Below are 19,918 nucleotides of genomic sequence, written 5' to 3' on the forward strand. Positions count from 1 at the left end.
TATTATTGACCGCCTCTGTGATCTAGTAGCCAGAGTTCCTGGCTACAGATCCAGAGGTCCCGGGTTCGAGTCCCAGCGCTACCAGATTTTCTGAGAAGTAGTGGGTCAGGAACGGGGTCCACTCAGCTTCGTGAGGATAACTGAGGAGCTATTTCAAGGAAATATCGGCTCCGGTCTAGAAAACCGAAATTAACGCCCATGGGGATTCGTTGCGCTGACCACGTGACATCTTCTGTCCGCAAAAGTTGGAACTAACTTCACCGACAAGTGGCGGTCGGTATAGTTCGCTTGCTGACTACAGGCCACGGAGTTTGTTTTTTGTTTATTACGACTAGAAGTCTATGCAATAAGATAGCAGGCCGAGCTCTTTTCGAAACACCTTGCTGCTTTCCGCCTTCACGAAAGTTTTGAATATTACGCATTGCTTTCCTCGGGCCTGAGGGCAAGTCTCCAGTGGGATCAATAATTGGACAGCAGTTTCTGCCCACGCTAATGGTACTGACCTTGACACACACGTGAGAAAGTTCTGGCCCACAAAAGCGGTTACCGGACGGGAGTGCGATGGTGTCTCGAGATTACAGCTGAAGAAGTTTGATGAAGACAGAGGAGTATTGTTAAAAACCTCTGACGATGGGAACTGGGCTGAAGCGACTCCAGTTACGTGTCTGGTGCCTGCGTTATATACTAACCAGCTCCATGGAGTTGAGTTCTTCTTGAGGAATTACCAGTCGCACAGCTACTAAAAAACTTTCCGACATTTTATGAAAACTGAGGGTTCATAACCGTGTTCACAAAATTCCTCCACAGGTCCCTATCCTGAGCCACATCAATCCAGTCTATATCACCCCATCCCATTCCTCTGAGATCCATTTTAATATTATACTCCAGTCTACGTGTAAATCTTCCGAGTGGTACTTTTTCTTTATAGTTATCCCACCAAAATCCTATGTCTTCCTCTTCGTCTTCATGCCCTGCCCATCTTATCCTCACTGGCTTGATCATCTAATTATGAGTACAAGTTATGAACCCCCTCATTATGCAGTTTTCTCCAACCTCCCGTCACTTCTTCTCTCTTCGGTCCAAATGTTCTCCTCAGACAACCTGAGTCTCTGCTCTTAATGTCACACCCGTACAAAACCAAAGGCAAAATTATAGTTTTGTACATCCCAATTCTACGGTTTTGTACAGCAGACGAGAAGACAAGGGTTCTTAACTGAATGGTACCAGGCATTACCTGAATTACTTGTATAGCGGCCTGGAATAGTCGGTTTCTGTTGGTTGTGGTCCAGTTAGTTCGGTTTCTTTCTTGGTCTCTTTGGTTCATCAGCTTTTTCGTGAATCAATTAGAGGGGGCACGCTGAGAATTTAAAGGTGAACTTATTAATTTCAAAGCACTTTTCGAGGGAACTGGAGTTAAAGATCCGATTTGGTGACATTTTGGGTTTACTCTTTATGTTTTGGTATCGGTCTTACACGCGAGCATTAAACGAAGGCGCGAAAAGAGATGGCGTTGCTAACGTAGATTGTTCGGAATCTTACGAGTAAATCCTTTAAATATTGCTATAGGCCGGTGATCGTGGGTATGAGCATTTGCACATCTGAATTCCTAGTTCGTGTAAAGATTGATGCATAACATGCTAAACTGAATTAAAAGTAATTGAATAATGTAATTTCCATGAAAATAACAAGCAGTGAACCCGAAAAATTAATAACGCTGGCGGTTTTGGGACCGCAGCTATTCTGTAAGTCGGAAGGTAGAGGGTAACTGTGCATTTAGCATTGAGTTTGGAGCTTTACATTTCCACGTGTGAAACTAACAAAACATTTTCCGTTACTGTCAACATGTCCAAATTCCCTTACCAGGCAGTCTTCAGATATTTACAAAGGTTCTCAAGGCTTGAACGAAGGAAGAATGGGACAATAGTACTCCCAAGTCGAATGCACATATTTTAAAACAGTTTCTTCGCGAATTTACGTTCCTTACATAAATCAATGAGATATGAAGTGACGGGATATTTGAGAAAACTACACAATGAAGAGCTTCAGATTTGTACTCCTCGCCAGACATAATTAGAATGATCAAGTCAAGGTGGATGAGATGAGCATGGCATGTAGCACGAATGGGGGAGAAGAGGAATGCATATAGAATATTGGTGGGAAAGCCATAGGGAAAGAGACAACTAGAAAGACCAAGATGTAAGTGGGTGGACAATGTTAGAATGAATCTTACAGAGCTAAGGTGGGGGTGCTATGGACTGAATCGATCTGGCTCAGGATAGGCACTAGTGGAGGGCTCTTGTGAACACGGTAATGAACCTTCGGGTTCCATAAATGCTGGGAAGTTCTTGAGTAGCTGCACAATTGGAGGCTTCTCAAGAAGGGCACAGCTCCAAAAAAATTAGTTACATAACTCAGTGAGGGAACCGGAAAAGCGTAGTCAGTATGGCGACTGGCTACGGGCTGGAAGAGTTCTAATCCCGGTAGGGTCAGAATTTTCTCTTCTCCACGTCGTCCAGACCGGCTGTGAGACTCACTCAGCTTCCTATCCAATGGGTACCGGGGGCTCTTTCTCCGGGAGTAAAGCGGCCGGGTCCTGAAGCACCTCAAACTAGTGCCGAGGTCAATAAAATGCGGATCTATACATCCACTCCCTCATATGCCATCATGGAGTAGTGCTTAATTAATTGTGCACAGGGACGAATTTACCTTTACCACTAAATGAAATAAGGACTGTAGGAACAAGGCCTTAATTAGAGCACGACACGTCCCCCCTTTCCTCCGACACGCAATGAAGTTGCAACCACTGCTCAGAGATTTCTTTCCGTACTTCTTGGCTCGCATCCTAAAGGCCAGGTCTGGACACGGACTGTGCTCTCTTTATGTGGCACGTTTTATGTCTAACAGCTAACGGATCCTAGCCCGTACACACCTGAGCATCTCTGGAGTTAGTTTCAACAGACGCAGAAATCCACGCTTCAAGTTCGTCTTAAGTTGCCCGCATGCCTTGTACATCCCCATACATGACGGTTCTGACATAACCCCACAAGAAAAGCAACGAGGCATCAAGTCTGATCAGTCTTGGAAGCTAAGTAATCGGGTATCCTCTCCCCATCCAATCAATGCCCAGGAACACACACACACACACACACACACACTGAGTGCATCATCAATAATGCAGGTGTTACCAGGCGGTACGATGAAGATATTCAACTTTGTTTTTCCGACAGCGAAGTTCTACACCATATTGTCAAGAGTATGAGTGGCTATAGACGGGGTTTGGATCGGTAATTGGATTTATTGAACACTTACAGAATGTAACTACAGCGAATATAGCTCTATCGCTAATTCACACACTCTACAATTCACTACAGCTGTATCTTCACCGGTTGTAGCCTGATAAATGCTTCCAACGCCAAAGCTTCCTCAGCTTCAGTGTTCATGTCCTTACTGGCTGGCGACTGTCTCACAACTAACTAAACTCTAAACTTGTCCTGTTTGTAACACCTCGACATGGACCGCACAGAAAACAGTTGCTGCATCACATAGCTGTCGCGCGGGGCGCATACAGAACGCCGTTTCCCAGTTACTCCATTTGAGCGCGTTACGAATCCGTTTCGGCCATTGTCTAGCATCGGCCGTTGTTTACAGAGTCATTACTTAGCAATTGTGTACGTGCTACAGTAAAGAAATAGATGTTTTCAGTGATCGTGGATTCAATAAATAGAAAAGGACCTATAAATCTGTTATGAAATATACCGCACCACATACCAATTTACAAATGCCACAAATTTATTTTGTTAATCGATATTTCACTGATATTTTTTCTTATTTCAGTATGTGTAGTTGTTAACCAAACGCAGCTTGCTAGAATCCTAGATTCACGCTCTGGACATTCTATACATACAACCTCGATGTTTCAAATGAAACTTATAAATCGAAATACAGACCAGTGTAACACCTGGTGAGAATTCAAAGGGCAGTCTCATCACTTGTTAATTTTGTAAATTTTCGTACTACTTATCCCCCCTTGCTTTCTTCCGCATTCCTTTACAGCCCTACATGTTAATGTATGATAAGTCGAGGCCAACGTTTAAAACCATCTCCCACGAATAACATGCATAATAGCCAATTGCGAACCGTATCATTTACTACTCTTCAAATATCCGCATGGAAATACTCGTATTGTTAATATTCACAGAAACTTATGCTCATGCTACGAGTTAACGCTCGACATGTCGTTGCTATGGTAACGTGAAGTTGCGTAATTTCAGAGCTATCATATTGTCATGATTGAAGTGTGTCTATAGACGGGGTATGGAAATGGTGAATGGATTTATTGACCACTTATACGCAGCACTCGGAACTACAAGTAATTACAGCGCAGTCGCTAATCTCCACACTTTACAAATCGCTACAGCATTCGCTAAGCCTTCTTTTTCAGCCTGCTGTGTCTTCATCGGCCGTTCCCTGGTAACGGCTTCTTAGAGTGGAGATTCTTGGTTTCACGCGCTCAGGTTCTATCTTCACAGCCTCTCAACTGACAACTAACTCCCAGGCTGGCGGCCATTTGACCCCAACCTCCTAGTCTTCTCATCACAGGCTGACTTTCAACTGATTGGTCAGAGTCAGAGTGACTTTACGACTGGCCCCCTTAAGACTCACGATCAGAAATCTTTTTTTTTTTTGACTGAGCCCTTGCGGTAATAGCCCTTATGTAACGTCTCTCTGACGAGATGGTGTTGTCTCTTATGAATATGCTTGGCCTTATGTTACTGAAAATTCTACATTTTGCACTATATACGTACAACTACTCGGCAAGGATCAAGTATGAAACACCGTTTTCAATAGTAACAGTATTGTTGCAGATGCATGTTTACCGCGCCGTTGCCTAGAAACGGGTTGCATAACACCGTTGTTTATTCGTCTATTGCATAGCAACGGCTTTCCACACTACAATATCATTACAATACATTATGTACACACACACACACACACACAAGAATGTGCGTCACATTTTCTGCCGTAAATTAATTGTACGGCGAAGAATTTCGAAAATTTGGTTTGGGATTTGTATGAAGCTGGCTTTACAGCTGAGTGACACGAAACGAAGTCAGCCCAAGAAATTTAATACAGATCGTCTGATACCAGTTTTTACCTAACTCTACTGAAAATTTGAAATGCATGGTGGATACTCTTTGCTATTATAGGTTAATTCCATATTCTTCATGCAGAGAACACATTAAAGGACAGAGAAGGTAGCCGTCCGCGCTTCTTTACACACGCATAATTCAGTAATATAAAGATGCAAAATTCAGGTTTCGAGAATCTCTCGTACGCAACCATTTTTCATGAAAATAACATCTGATGGCCGATGGCTGTTTGCAGATCCACCTACAGGGAGAATTACTACTATTTGCAACCAGCGCATGCGTACTCATAATTTTACATAGCAACGTTACGATCCACTTAACATAGAGACATGTTGATGAAATCCTTTTATGTTGCAGGTGACAGAGGAGGAGTTCACGAACTACTATGCCGGTTTGAGTGCCAGTATCGACGATGACGGGTACTTCGATCTCATGATCCGCCATGCGTTTAATCTATAAGTGTAATATAGCACAGTATTTTCAGTTTCAAAAACAGAAACATGCCTCAATAGAACAGATTCATTTTAAGAGGTCTGAATGATTCATTAAAGCCTTGTGACAAAGGTTGATACTTTATGTGTACGAGTATAGTATTGTCACGTGTGTATGGATGTGATTATAGACGGGGTTTGGATTAATGACTCGATTTATTGACCACTTACAGGTTGTACTACAAACAGCTATAACCCTATCGCTATTTTCACAATTTACAGTTCACTGTTATACGCACAAACTAGTCTTCTCAGTCTTCACTAGTGGTATCCTGGCAACGGGTTTTAACACAGTAATTATACTAGTCTCACTGTAACTGCAGCACACACTCTAAGTCTTCTCTTCACAACTTAACTCTTTTCTTGGCAACTGAACTGCCAACCCTCAAAGTCAAAGTCAAAATCAGAGTTATTTTATGACTGGCGGTTTGCCGCTAATCAGTTTATCTTGGCGTCACGCCCCTTGAAACTCACGACCAGAGATTTTTTTCGACTGAACCCTTGCGGTCAGTCCTTATGTAACATCCTCTCTTACAAGAAGATGGGGTTGTCTCTTATGAACATGCGTACAGGGTCGGAGTTACTTTACCACTGGCGGTTTACCGCCAATCAGTTCGTCTTGGCGACAAGCCCCTTGAGACTCACGACCATTATTTTTTTTCAACTAAACACTTGAGGTCATAGTCCTTAAGTAATCAAGTCCAAGTCCGGTGCGGACCCAACGGAAAACACGGTCTCAACAATTGTTGGGCGTTGTCGCGGAAATGTGTTTACCGAGCCTTTGAGTAGCAATGTACGTACGTATCCTCTGGCTCCACTATTCCGACTTTCAGGCGTCACGTCACATTATGTTAGGCACAGTCCATTGTCTGGGGTATATTTGATATATACAGTTTCGGAAACTGGGCCAATTTTCATCATCGGATGTAAGTAAGGGGAGAAAAGATCCCACTGAGTTCGATCTGTTGGAAATATCTAGTCTCGATCAAAGGACTGTAATCATTCGATCACAACTTTTTATGAATACTATTTTCTTGTTTGGATTTAACATCGGAACCCTCAAGGACGGATTTAAGGGGCAAACACAGAGTCAGTCGCCTCGGGACCTCCACAAAATAAAAATAGGACCCACAGATTTTATTGAGACATTTGCTTCCCTACAATCATGGGAAGTTGCATTGTGTTTCTGGTTGTTATAATTAGTAAGAACAACACAAGTTTTCATAAACTAAATTTGTTGTTCCTCCCCATATTGGTTGCACCTGGGACCTCCACAACTATAAATCTGGCCATAGAAATCGTATAGACTAATCTGTTTGGCTCGGTTTTAGGTTTATGTCTTTCCAGAAACGAAATGTTTTAGTTTAGATAATACTCGTACATCCCTTCTGTGAATCCTTTATACCGTCTTGACACCGAAATTTCTTCCACAAACATTTTCAAGCGCACTTGAGAATGGGAGATTTATAACCGCAAAAATTTTCTGTTCTTCGGATGCCACCCATTTTTATATATATCTCGTCCTTGTACTTTTGCCTCAGGCTCTGGCTGTATTGCGGCCGACTCCCTCAGCAGATCCACGTTGTCTTCGTACATAGATACACGAGTTTAAATCCTAAGGAGAAGAGTTACCATTTGCAAAGTAAGCTTCACGTTCAGCTAACGTCTGCCATTACAGTATTTTCCCATCAAGACACCAGAGACCGCTCTCATGACAACTGCAAAGCGGTCGCTTCTAATTTATTCATATTTTTAGACCAATCATGACTGATGGAATTTCAAAGAATTTACACTCATTTTCCTACTTTTACGAATTAGTCCCTTTGGCCTGCTTCCCATTGAGAGTTAACTTCTGAAGCTAGGAATCTTACAGATGGTTTGTAAGAATCCTAGACAGACACTGGCCTATTGGAAGCCTTCTACCTACACAAGAAAATACATATCCATTCTCCGAGTGGGATTCGAAATCATGATCCAAGTGTTCGAGCGATCGATGATAGCCCTTAACCTACGAGCCGCCACTAACACTGGTCAAGCGCTTATGTTATATTAAAGTTAGCAATTTTCAGTAGTACAGACATTACAACTTCAAGCACACTTGAGAATGAGAGATTTGTAACAGTACAAATTCACTCAAAAACAGTGAAAAACTCTCAAAAAACTGTAGAAGTCGATAAAATATTTGCGAACGTTATCAACCTCCCAAACTTTGTCTGTCGACCAAGATTTCTAGCACAGTCTGAATTAGGAACTTTGAATTTCCATAAAAACTTAAAATTTACTTCAGCAACAGTAGAACCTCACTCCTACACTATAAACTATCACTCAACATTTGCACACTTCACTGCAAGAAACATTAAATACCATCTCGCAATGGATTTTCGCCTATAAAACATTTTGTGGGACAATACAAATATTGCGACGAGTGGTACTGAGAAAACTGCAAGAACTCATTCCAAAACGACCCCGAGTTAGGAACTGCTGCAGCAATCGACTGAGAAATAGTAGCGTCCCTGTGACTGACAGATCTGCATCTCCATGATAGTCATGAACAAAATTAATGCAGATTGAAAATTTGAATACAAATCAAGGAATTCCAATTCATTCAATGGCCGAGGTTTCTAGCACAGTTCGAATTATGAGAATGGAATATTTTTCCTAAGATATTCCGGAAACAACTCTACACATATTAAAAGGTTTGAATGTCTATTTCGGAATACCCTTTGCCTCTCTCAGTACCTGTTCAAGCAGTCTGTTATGTAAAAAACTGTAATAAAGAAATGGAGGAAAGTAAGGTATTCTGTCTGTTTAGATGTTAAATAATAGACAGTCTCCACAAGCATAAAAGGGCAAAGTGGGGTTTGTGTCTGTAATAATTGTAAAAAGGAGATAATACGAGAAATCAGAAAGTTAATGTAGAAAAATCTAGGTAAATTAATTTAAATACTTTAATGAAAAATTTATTTTAGTAACTGGTGGATAATAACCATAGTGTATAATTCTGGCATTTGAAACTGCCAGAATTAAATATTATTACAAAACATGTATACAAAGTATATTAAAAGTTACAGGAACGAAGATTTATAAGAAAAATTGTAGAAACAGAACAACAATTTCAACATGAAGGGAAAAATAAGAATTTGGCTCAGATAATTCCATTTGAAGATGCTCTAACAGTAAGTAAAAGTGAAGTCCTTGTGCTTAACTAATTAAGCACTATGACATGAAGACACATGGGAGAGTGGATGTGTAGACCCACGCTTTCTTGACCTCGGCCATAGGTTGAGGTGAGTGGTCAGATATATAAAGTAAAATATGTAGACTGTAGAACATATTGTCACGTGTTGGGTATGTGACGCGACAGGTAACTTCACGCCGTATTGGATATGGCGAATTTATTGAACACTCGCATCTTACAATCACACAATTTACAGTTTCCCAATTACTGCCATCTGCAGTATCACAATTACTTATACTGTAGTCTCTGCCATGCACTCGATACAACTGACTTCGGCGGCTGCTACATTTTAACTCACTTCTTAGTGCAACTCCAGGTCACATTGCGACTGACGGTCAGCCAGTCAGTAAGTCTTGGTGTCGAGCCCCATCGGGAGCTCATGACCAGATATTTATTATTGTATGACAGTTACGGTCTTGTTTCTGTGGGGCACCATCTCTGACGAGAGGATGGGTCTGCCTTTTGTACGAGTATATGCTGCTGATCCTTACCAGCGCAGTCTTTCTCGGATCCGAGTTCCTTGGTACTCACGACCATATTTTATTGTCTCAGATTTGAGACTTCCCTTTTCGTCGCCTCCTACGAATCACAGGGTCACGATGGAGGTATTCGACCCCGCCTCCACACGGGTTTCACTCACTTATTAGGCAGTGCACTTCTCTTATAAACCCTCAGCCAGACAACGGGAAAACGCCTCGCTTCCTTCTTGCCTAGTAGCCGTGTTTACAGATGTTGCTGGCAACGCTATCGAGAGTTGTTTATTGTTGCATAGCAACGGCGGTATCCCTTGGTAACAACACAGCCGCTCCTCTGCCACGTCACCGCGGGGGAGGGGCGCCCACCGAGCGTTGCGTACTGATGGAAGGAGTGGGGGTATGTGACGTCACTCGCGAGACCCCAGAGTTCACGCGACCCCAACTTCCCGTTGCGCCATCCATGTCACAATATCAAGGAAAAGTCTATAAACTTACATAAAGCCAGACATAACAGAGAACATGATTATATTCAATAGAAAGTGCTTATAAAGGAAGGTTAATAATGTATGAATATGTATGAATAATGAAGAAAAATTATATATAGAAAATTATGGAATCAATATAAGAACTAAGTATCGTATTAAATATACAAGAAAATAGAAAGTTTAATTCAGAATTGGAATGTGCTTTTAGAAATTTAGGAAGATAAATGGTTTATAAATTTCAATTAAAAAAGTATAATCCTAGAAGGATATCTTTAAAGCAAGAAGTGATGAATTACAAGATAAAGGCTCCGCTTGGGTATTTCAAAGAGTAGAAATATTATTATTAGACATAATATTATCAAGCATACTCCTTTAAGAGTAAATTCTCATATAAAATTGTCCAGATGGATAAACAAAAGAAATTTTTTATAAATGTAAATAGCATAGGCAATAAACGTTTTCTGTGGCCTGTTTTATTAGAATTACGTTTTTTCAAAAGTGATCCAGAAAGAGTTACAAAATGCCAGCAGTACAAAAATTAACTAAATTTACAACATATTAATTTTTTCATTAAAAGTACAGGGCATCTCTAAATTTGAGAGTCAAGATACAATTAGCATAGCAATATTTCGTTATAAAATGAGAAACTGAAATGAAAAATACTGTTACCCTTTATACTATAACTTGTAAAAATTATATGAAAAAATATGGAATTATTGTATTTCACAGAAGCTAAAGGCAATTGCCATTATTGTTGAAAATGTTTAAATGAAAAAACACAAATTGACAGACGTACATAATATTTTTCTAAAAGGTGCCTAAAATATGCTAAAGAAAACAGACTAAAAACTGTAAAAAATATATGACCCGCGTGTGCAGACCATGCCCAAAAGGACATCATTTTAAAATTAAAAAACACTGATAGAATGTTAAGATATCAATATATAATTTGTGATTCTGAACCTGTCTTAGCACCAGAACATCTTTGTGAACCAGTCCGTTGGGTTCCTGTGCACAGAGGATGCAGCTTCATCTTGTGGTTTTGGAATTTATGTGGAAAGTATTTATAACATTAAAATGTGTAGTATGCATCTGTCGAGGTAGGGACACTGAACATATACTCGTATTTACAAAGATGATGATAACAGGTTATGTTAAAGAAATTTAAAAAAAAAAATTACAAAATATTCCGGCATCAGAAAACCAATTAGAATGATATAATCAAGGAACTAATTTATGTGTAATTGTTTTTTTACTGTTCATAACCCAGAAGTTCCTGACCATGAACATTTTAATGAAAGATACTCAGAAGCGTCCTTGAGTAATTATGATTTAAAATTTTAATAGTCGAAGTTTATTCAGGTAGTGTTTCATAATTTAAGTTCATATTTGTTAACAAATTAGGTTATGATAAATGTGACTTAATATTAGTATACTATAATGAAGAGAAATACTTATCTTCTAGTAAAGCACTGAATATAAATAAATAAAAATTTGCTGTTGTCGTTGAGTTTATTACACACAACTGTGCGAGACTGCACATCGTGTAATATCCGGCCGTTGCAGTGTGAAGTCACTTTCATTTTTTTATATATACTCGTACAGAGTGAACCAGGACCTCTGCGACAAACTCTGAGTAGCGATAGATCTCAGGGATGATCAGTTTTTGTCAAGCAACCCGTAATTTCGACGCGTCGCTTAGGAGTAATGCACCCGTCTGAAGCTTATCGGGTAGGTACATGTACACTTCGAATCTGTTTATGTTGATGATTATGTTTACAATGTTGCACCAATTTACTCCTTTTCCTCGCCCCCTACAGTTCGTCGGTGTAGGCAGTCGACTACGCTAGCAATTACTTGGTATAATCCATCGAGAATGGACGTTTTTTATTTGCGTGGTCAACGCGATCACTCGACTTAATGTCCCTAAATTTTTCTTTGGGGTCATGTGAAGAGTGCCGTGTACGACTCCAGAGAGGAACGCGTTGCTTTTGAACAAATTCAACAGATCTCAAATGTTGGACAGAGTCCGACAGTCACTGCTATGAGGGTGTAATTAATGTAATCAGATTCAGGGTAGACACTTTGAACACCTTCTGTAGACTGTCCGCAAAGGTACTCGAAGAAATAAATTAATAATTCATTTCGTAATTGTAAATGCCACCTAATACGTCTCTTCTCTTCAATGTCGTGTAGCTCATAAACGACGTGTCATAGAACATTTGCTGCTTGACAAAAAAAAATATTCTCTCGGTGAGATCTATCGCTCCTCAGAATTGGTCGCAGAGGTCCTGGTTCACCCTGTACATTCCTCTTTGCTGTCTCTAGTTTACTGTTCTCCTCTCCTTCATCTTCCCAATTTGCGCTTAATTTAGTATTCATTGCAGTGATAATCTAAAATCTAATTTTTTGATACCCATTATCTTGTGAAGCAAACATTGGGCTACTGCGATGTAATGTTCGTTGATGATGTAAAAAAAGTGGATTTACCTTTTACAGACGGGGGGTTTTCGTCCTCAAGTATCGTGTTAAACTTACGAGTACAAAACAAGTACTGATTGAAATATCTTCTAAAAGTACTGCTCACACAGTAAAGTGCTATGGGATTGAAACACAAATTTCCAAAGAAAAAATAATACAAGAAAGTATAGGTGTACGTAGTAATCTTATAGTCGCTGCCATAACCTCCCCAGAAGAACACAACCTGCCATAAATACCATGGTAAGTAACTTACAAAAAACACAGCAGTGAGAGCAAGTACGACCTTTGCTCCTTTCTTTCGAGCATGTATTATTTTCCTTTGTGAAACGGATGCTTCACCCGGCATCTCTCGTGCACTTTCAATCAGATGACAGGCAGTCAGCCCATAGAATACAGCAATCACAGACAGTGGAATGATACAAAACACAAAGAGGTTAAGCAAGGCTATGTTCCTTGAAAATTCTGGACCGTATGATCCTGCACTAGAGAAACATTTATCGTTCGTAACGTTGGCTGTGACGGCAGTTCGAACAGCAAAACCGAATGACAGAATCCAAATAAGAAGAATGTTGAAACCAGATACTAAACGCGCCCTTAAAGCAAGACGGCCATTATAAATATATACATTAGTGTTAACAATGCCACAATAACGCTGTACACTAAGCATCGTTACTGCAAATATGCTCAAACCAACTGCAAAATCACTGAAAAACCACAATAACTTGCAAAGAGCGACGCCAACGGTCCAATGATTGGAAACTAAGAGAGCGTAGAACAGTGGAATGTTGACTATAACGGATAGAAGATCGCCAATTGCCATCGTGAAGATACATGCGTTAGTCCATGTTCGCATGTCTTCTTGTCGAGCAAATATTACAAGAAGGGTAACATTCGTAACAGCTCCAAAAATGAAAATAATGCTCATGATAGAGGGGTCAAGATATCTTTTCACCGATAGAAACCTTTCAAATGCCTCATCCACATCTGTATACTCCACTGTGACGTTGTAGTCAGCGTCATGTAGCTGTCCATCACTTCCATTGGTGTTGGCTGGGTGAACCGAAGTCGTTAATAACGGTTTAACACTGGCAGTTGCGTCTTTTATATTTGGAAAGTGGACATTGTCAGCTCGAGAAACATTCATGACATTGCCGTGTGCAGAAGAATGTTCACACATTCCTGATGACAGAAGCAGTACAAATCCAATTGTCAGGATGCTCATCTGTGGGAAGAAAAATTATCGTTTGTTTACAAAATTATTTCAGCATCAGAAGTATTTTAGACATCGTCTAGGTACATTTCTGCTTTATGGTGTTTGTCCTAGAACTGTAAATTGCTATGGTTCAAAATCAAAACAAATTAAAGTACGTCTATAAGGAAGATATTTTGACAGTCAGGCCCAGTCACGTTACTGAGAGAACAAAATAAAAAAAAGTGGCTATTAAAGGAAAATCTTATTGTACACAGCACTGTATCAGTAATTAATACCTACATACATGCAGGTGGCGAATCTTATATATTCATTTATTTACTTGTAGTTTATTTACCACCTCTGACAGTAACTCATCAAGTAACTGGACTGTGAAATGGACATGTTGCGGAAGGAAACGGTTGTGTCATAATATAAGGTGCTATCCTAGCGGCCTCCGTAGGGGTAACGTTCCCACCTCATGACCCAAGGTATGCGGGTTCAAACCCGGCGGAAGTCGTGGAATTTTTAAGGGCGGAAAAATTCAGGGAACAAATCCTCCGGGAGAAACTTTAAGCCGTGGGTCCCGTGTCGTAGATTTACGGCACGTAAAAGAACCTCATGCCTCTAGGAGGCCTCTGAGCTAAATTAGGCCAAAAAGTTTCCCGCCCAAATAGTTTCCAATGCCTCCGATATATGGGGAAGTATTAGGTACCACTGCCAAGTAGAGGGTAGAAACCTCGCTCGCAGAAAGGGGCTGATAGCGAGCACCAGTATCGGTAGGGGATGGAGACGGTAGAAATTAAAAAGGGGGAAGTACAATAGACTATTAGTCGCGGTGCATGAGGAAACCCACCCCCTCAATACTGAATCACTGAAGGTGTTATCCTGAAACTTGCAACAAAGGCCTCAGGCAAGACAGTCAGTATGCCGACAGAGAACTGAACTATGCACCTCCGAATATAAGTCACAAGCATAACCAATTGAGCCATCCTATGTGGTATGTGAATACTTATCTGAAAGTTAGGTTATGCGGAAACGCAACCGCATGTCCCAGCAGAAGTTCCTGTCTTCAACTGCGATGAACGCAGCAAAGCATATTCTTCCGACACTCAGAAGACACGTGAATCTACACGCTTCCTGCGTCGAGTGGTAAGGCGAATTGATAAGAATGTAAGGTAAAGCGATTCCTGTAACAGGCCGTGGAGGCTCCTACATTTTTTAGACAATCGGCTCACAGATGGCGATAAGGTTGTCAGTCTTACGCGCCCGTCGCACTTTACCCCCAGGAAGATTACTGGCACTCACTCCTGTTAGAGCCTGAGTTGACCCCAGGGCCTAGTGCAGTTGGAAAGATTAGGTCAACTGAAAAATCCCATGACCTAATCGGGATCGAACCCGCGACCTCCCGGCTTGTGGCACAGTGCCTCAACCACCTCAGTCCCGGTCTAATTTTGACACAGTATCTTAGCATATAATATATGGAACTGAGGAAACCCAGCTCCTGAACAACTGTTCCGTTGTATTACGGTTCCTTCCGGCAGGGATCAGCCACTGTCTACGGCGTCTACGGGGGAAAAAATTAACAGTTTTGCGTTCCGCATATTCAGGATTCAATCATAGCATCCACTATTGAAAGATCTGAAATCCCGGTTACCATACAATTCGACACTATTCAGTCTGACTTGCCGACAGAATCGTAAAAGAAACAAGGAAAGACATATGAGCTACAAGATGAAGCATGCGCAGTATAGTCTTTTTCTTCATCCTGTTACCAAAAACGACGCGTTGAGACCACGTCGTGGCAGTTATGGCTACTGGACCTATATATCGGGCGTGGCGAAAAATCATCTCCTAGCCTTATTACAGTATTCTTTACCTCTGTCACTACAAGGGCTGAGACTAAATCCCCCGACACTGTAACGAAAACTGCCACTGATATCATACTGCTTAAAGAAAAAAGATATAAACGCAACGAAATTACAGCGAGACCTGCGATGTCGTTGTAGGCGTCAGATTACAGAATCAGACAACGTCCATGCTTGCAGCCTAAAGCTGTACTTAGATTGCTGCACCTATTTGGATTACTATCAATTAGTGAGAACGTAAACAAGAGAGCAAAAATTAATTTTCATTCAACAAGATGCCAACATCTAGGGGCTGTTAAATATAAACAAAAAAACTCTGTGGCCTGTAGTCCGCAAGAGAACTATATCGACCGAGCAACCGCGGCTTGTCGGCGAAGTTAGTGCCAACTGTAGCGGATAGAGGGTGTCGCGTCGTCAGCGCAACTAATCCCCATGGCCTCTAATTTCAGTTTTCTAGACCGGAGCCGCTATTTCCTTGAAATAGCTCCTCAATTATCCTCACGTTGCTGAGTGAACCCCGTTCCAGACCCACCACTTCTCTGAAAATCTGGTAGCGCCGGGAATCGACCCTGGACCTCTGGATCTGTAGCCAGGACTCTTGAGCACCAGAACACTGAGGCGGTCGAGAACATAAATAAACGAATGAATTAATTTTCATTCCACAAAATGCCAAAATCGAGGGGTTGTAAAATATACCTCCCATTAAATGGGGCTGACTCAGAATGCCGCTTGATTCGTCTGCGAAGTCTCATGGCCATGCTTATTAACCTCTGCAGTTGATATGGAGTCGTTAACACTTTCTCTGTTGACTTTAACTTAAAATATCATTTATTTTTGCGCACTTTGATGTTAGATTATTATCATTTCGGTAAGTATTGTTATGAATTTGTCAAGAAATGGCAGAAGTGTCTTTGTAGGCTATAGCAATTCAGAAGCAGTCTCTGATCGAGTTATCTTGCTCGTAACATGTAAGGAGTTAAATAGCCTACAGAGAGAATATCAGTTTTCACAACTCACCTCTACACACGCGTCGAGTGTAAAAGACAACAGTTACTTGGTTACGCAAGTAAAATATCACGGAACGAAACACTCAATGAGAGCCACAGATACTTTTATAAATGTAAATGGCAGTGTTACAGAACAGGTTGTTCGGCCTCTAGCGACAGACCAGTAGAACGTGGTCTGCAAGTTCACAACGCTGCACCTAGCAGTTGGGAATACCAGATGTGGTGACTGACGTCACGTCCCTTTCGTATACGATTCGCGGAACTTCCTAAGCACCACTGGCGTTTTTCCTCATTTGTTCAAGAACAGAAACATAGGATGTGATTTGTTCGGAATAGATTACAATCGAAAAAGATCAGAAACGGCAACAGCAACAACTAGGCATATGAACAGAAATCCTGATATTTTTTTCGTATTTTTCCTCAAAACTAATTAATTCGAATTTTAGTAGAATTATTTATTCAAAAGATTTATAAGTATACTTTATATACATAAACCAGGCTCGAGGCAAGAGGTAACTGCGTTGTTTCNGGGTTCCACTGTATTATAATAAATTGATTGGTGCAAGTCATAGTTGCTGTAATTTTGATTATTGTGTCCTGTCATGATGTACGCTTGTACCCACACATTCATTTTATAAAGTGCCGAGAGGGTGCAGCACTCCACAGCGTTAGTGATTCTTGGCAGGTGACGTTCAAAATTCTAACTACCAAGTTGTAGTTACTAGAACACAGGATGCTAATTACATTGGGGGAAAATTCGAAGAATATGAGGAATGGGGACTCTAAATAAATGAAAAATAACAGAATCAGTTGGTAAAGATCATTCAGAGGAACTGCAAAGCAACAGGAATACAATTCCAACATTAAAACAGTTTGAGTATTCAGGATCAATAGTTCAAAAAATAGTTCATCTGACCTTGAAATTTAAAAAAGGATCAGTGAAACGAAAATAGGTATTAGCATGCTAAATTCAATTTTGTGGAATAGAAATATTTTACACTCAACAGTGTCATTATATACAAATCAATAGTACAAAGCATTGTCACATATTTAGGGGTGTGCGATTATAGGTGGGGTATGGATTGGATATTGGATTTACTGACCACTTGTAGACACCACTCGGTACTACAGTTCACAGATTACTGACATGGGACTCGTGTCCTCAGTCTATTACAGCGTTCATTAGCAGTTTCCTGGCAACAGCTTCCCAAACTCAGGTCCTCTTGTCACATTCACCTGGCAGAACTCTTGTCAACTGACAACTCAACTGAGTCCCAAGTTAGCGGCCATTTCACACCAATCTCCTAGTCTTCTCTTCACAGGCTGATTTCAACTGGTTACTTCACATCACTTCACCCAAATGAAATCCTAACAACTCTCAAATGACTACTCCAGTCAAAGCCAAAGTCACATTGCGACTAATGGTCAGTCAGTCAGTAAGTCTTGGTGTTGAGCCCCATCTTGGACTCATGACCAGATATTTATTACTGTTTGACAGTTACGGTCTTGTTTGTGGGATGCCCTCTCTGATGAGAGGATGGGTCTGTTATTTGTACATCCTGCTGGCCCTTGCCAACGCAGTCTTTCTCAGGTCCAAGTCCCTTGGAACTCGTGACCATATTTACAGTCTCAGATTTGACACTTCCTTTTTCATCATCTCCTACGACTCACAGGTTCACAGTGGAGGTATTCTACCCCGTCTCCACATGGGTAAACTACTCCAGAACTAGACTGACCCTGCTTATAACATTTGGACATGAACTACATAGAAAACACCGTTTTTGTTGTTATAGTCCAACAATACTTTGACTATTGCATGCCTATCCATTGCTGTAGGAACCCATTTAGAGAGCAGTTGCTTAGTAATAGCCCGCGTATTGTTGGTGTGTTTACCAGCCATTACCAAGCAACACATGTTCCTTCTCACAGTGGTTGCATAGCAACAGCTATACATGATACTGTATATTAACATAATGAGCTGAAACATGGTCAATAAAACAGAAACACAGACATAATTTATAGCTACAGAAATGAATTATCTAAACCATTTGGCAAGGATAACACAAATGGACAGAATCAGAAATGAAACAATCAGAACAAAAATGGGAACGATGACAGACATAACTGGTAAGAGAAGAGAGGCAATTATGATTGTATGGCCATGTCATGTGAATAGAAGACTGCAGAATTGCTAGACGGTTTGCATAATAGAACTCACAAGGACAGAGGGGGCACAGCAGACCAGTCAAAACATGGAAGGACTGGATATGGGAAAGCATGCAAAGCAGAAAACTCAAGGGTGAAAAATGTTTGATTGAGAATTCTGGAGGCAAAAATTATATCTTGGGGTTGACGTAACCTGTATTCACAGAAACAATCTTTTAATAATAAGAAACCAAGAACCACAATGAAACTGCTTCAAGATTAATTGTCCGCAATTAATTCCTAAAGAAAAAACTGTGTTCTCAGTTAGCCTCAGTCACTGTAAAACAAAAGGTAAGACAGATAAATACTGTCATAAAGTCGAGTACTGTAAGATTCGAGAGTTAGGACTGGAGTTAGATTAAGGTATTTCAGTCTTAGTACGTTACAGAGAGAATTTGTGAAATTTTTGTGGTGTACTTTGTTGCGTTTGGTCAAAGTTTGAAGTGCTGCCGTAATTCGGCCAGCTGGCTTTAGGCATGGAGCTGTTGGCGCCCACTCAGTGCAAGGTACGGTGGCGTTCCGTGCTGGCTTCCTTTGACAAGCAACATGAAATTTACTAGCCAACAATCCCGATGCAACGGAGGAGATCAACTTAATTCGGATGGCGCTCGTGAAAATAGGACATCTCATCCAGTCTTCTTCACAGAAAAATGGCAACGGAGATACCTGGAAACGCCTGATAGAAAAAGCAGAGTCTGAGAAGACAATATTATGTAAACATCTGGACGGGAAGGCCCTGTTCACTGGAATGCTGCGACTCTACAGAGCAATACACAGGGAACTGGTGGAGTCTATCCTGCCGGAAACCACAAAAGGTACAAGGGATGCGCCCCACAGCAGACGTCAAAATAGAAACAGCGACTCTGACGACGGCAGCAGCAGCAGCACCAAGAAGGAGGCAAAGGGAAGATCTAGACCACTCCCAGTCTACCAAACGCCGCGGCCTGTAGCAACAAAGAATTTCTTTGCCCCGCTCAGGTCCGTACCCATGGATGGAACAGAAAGTGGTGAAGGGCCATCTACAGAAGAAGACACTGGCAAAGGCAGACCACCACCTATAATCCTAACTTCTGAGGCTAACCTCCTTAGCCTTCAGACAGAAATGAAAGCTGTTGCGACAAGGGAATTCTTCTTCCGGAATACGGCATCCGGTACCCAAATCACAACCAAAAATATGGCAGATTATAAAGCAACACAAAACCTATTTAGTCAAAAGGGTCTCTCATTCTTTACCTTTTACACCAAAGGAGACAAACCTGTGAAAGCTGTTATCAGGCATCTGCCGAGTAACACCTCGCCAGAAGACATCACAGTGGCCCTCCAGGAGC

At 41.1% G+C, this 19,918-nt stretch overlaps 2 protein-coding genes across 2 annotated transcripts in view; one reads left to right on the plus strand and one right to left on the minus strand.

The window, feature by feature from the left end:
* Positions 1-5,788, plus strand: part of LOC111872135 (calcyphosin-like protein) — a 44,866-nt gene extending 39,078 nt beyond the window's left edge. The window contains exon 5 of the mRNA XM_023865720.2: positions 5,508-5,788. Coding sequence (XP_023721488.2) covers positions 5,508-5,609 — 102 coding nt within the window. The 3' untranslated portion in view covers positions 5,610-5,788. The remainder of the gene's footprint in view (positions 1-5,507) is intronic.
* A 5,086-nt stretch (positions 5,789-10,874) lies between these two features.
* Positions 10,875-16,550, minus strand: LOC111872141 (neuropeptide CCHamide-1 receptor). The gene is made up of 2 exons (XM_023865730.2): positions 16,396-16,550; positions 10,875-13,543 (listed from the first exon to the last, which is right to left on the minus strand). Exon 2 carries the CDS (start codon positions 13,541-13,543, stop codon positions 12,284-12,286), a length of 1,260 nt encoding a protein of 419 aa, XP_023721498.1. The 5' UTR covers positions 16,396-16,550; the 3' UTR covers positions 10,875-12,283.
* Between the last annotated feature and the right edge of the window lie 3,368 nt (positions 16,551-19,918).

The sequence above is a fragment of the Cryptotermes secundus genome, unplaced genomic scaffold, assembly GCF_002891405.2.
Source record: "Cryptotermes secundus unplaced genomic scaffold, Csec_1.0 scaffold470, whole genome shotgun sequence".
In the NCBI taxonomy this organism is placed as follows: Eukaryota; Metazoa; Arthropoda; class Insecta; order Blattodea; family Kalotermitidae; genus Cryptotermes; species Cryptotermes secundus.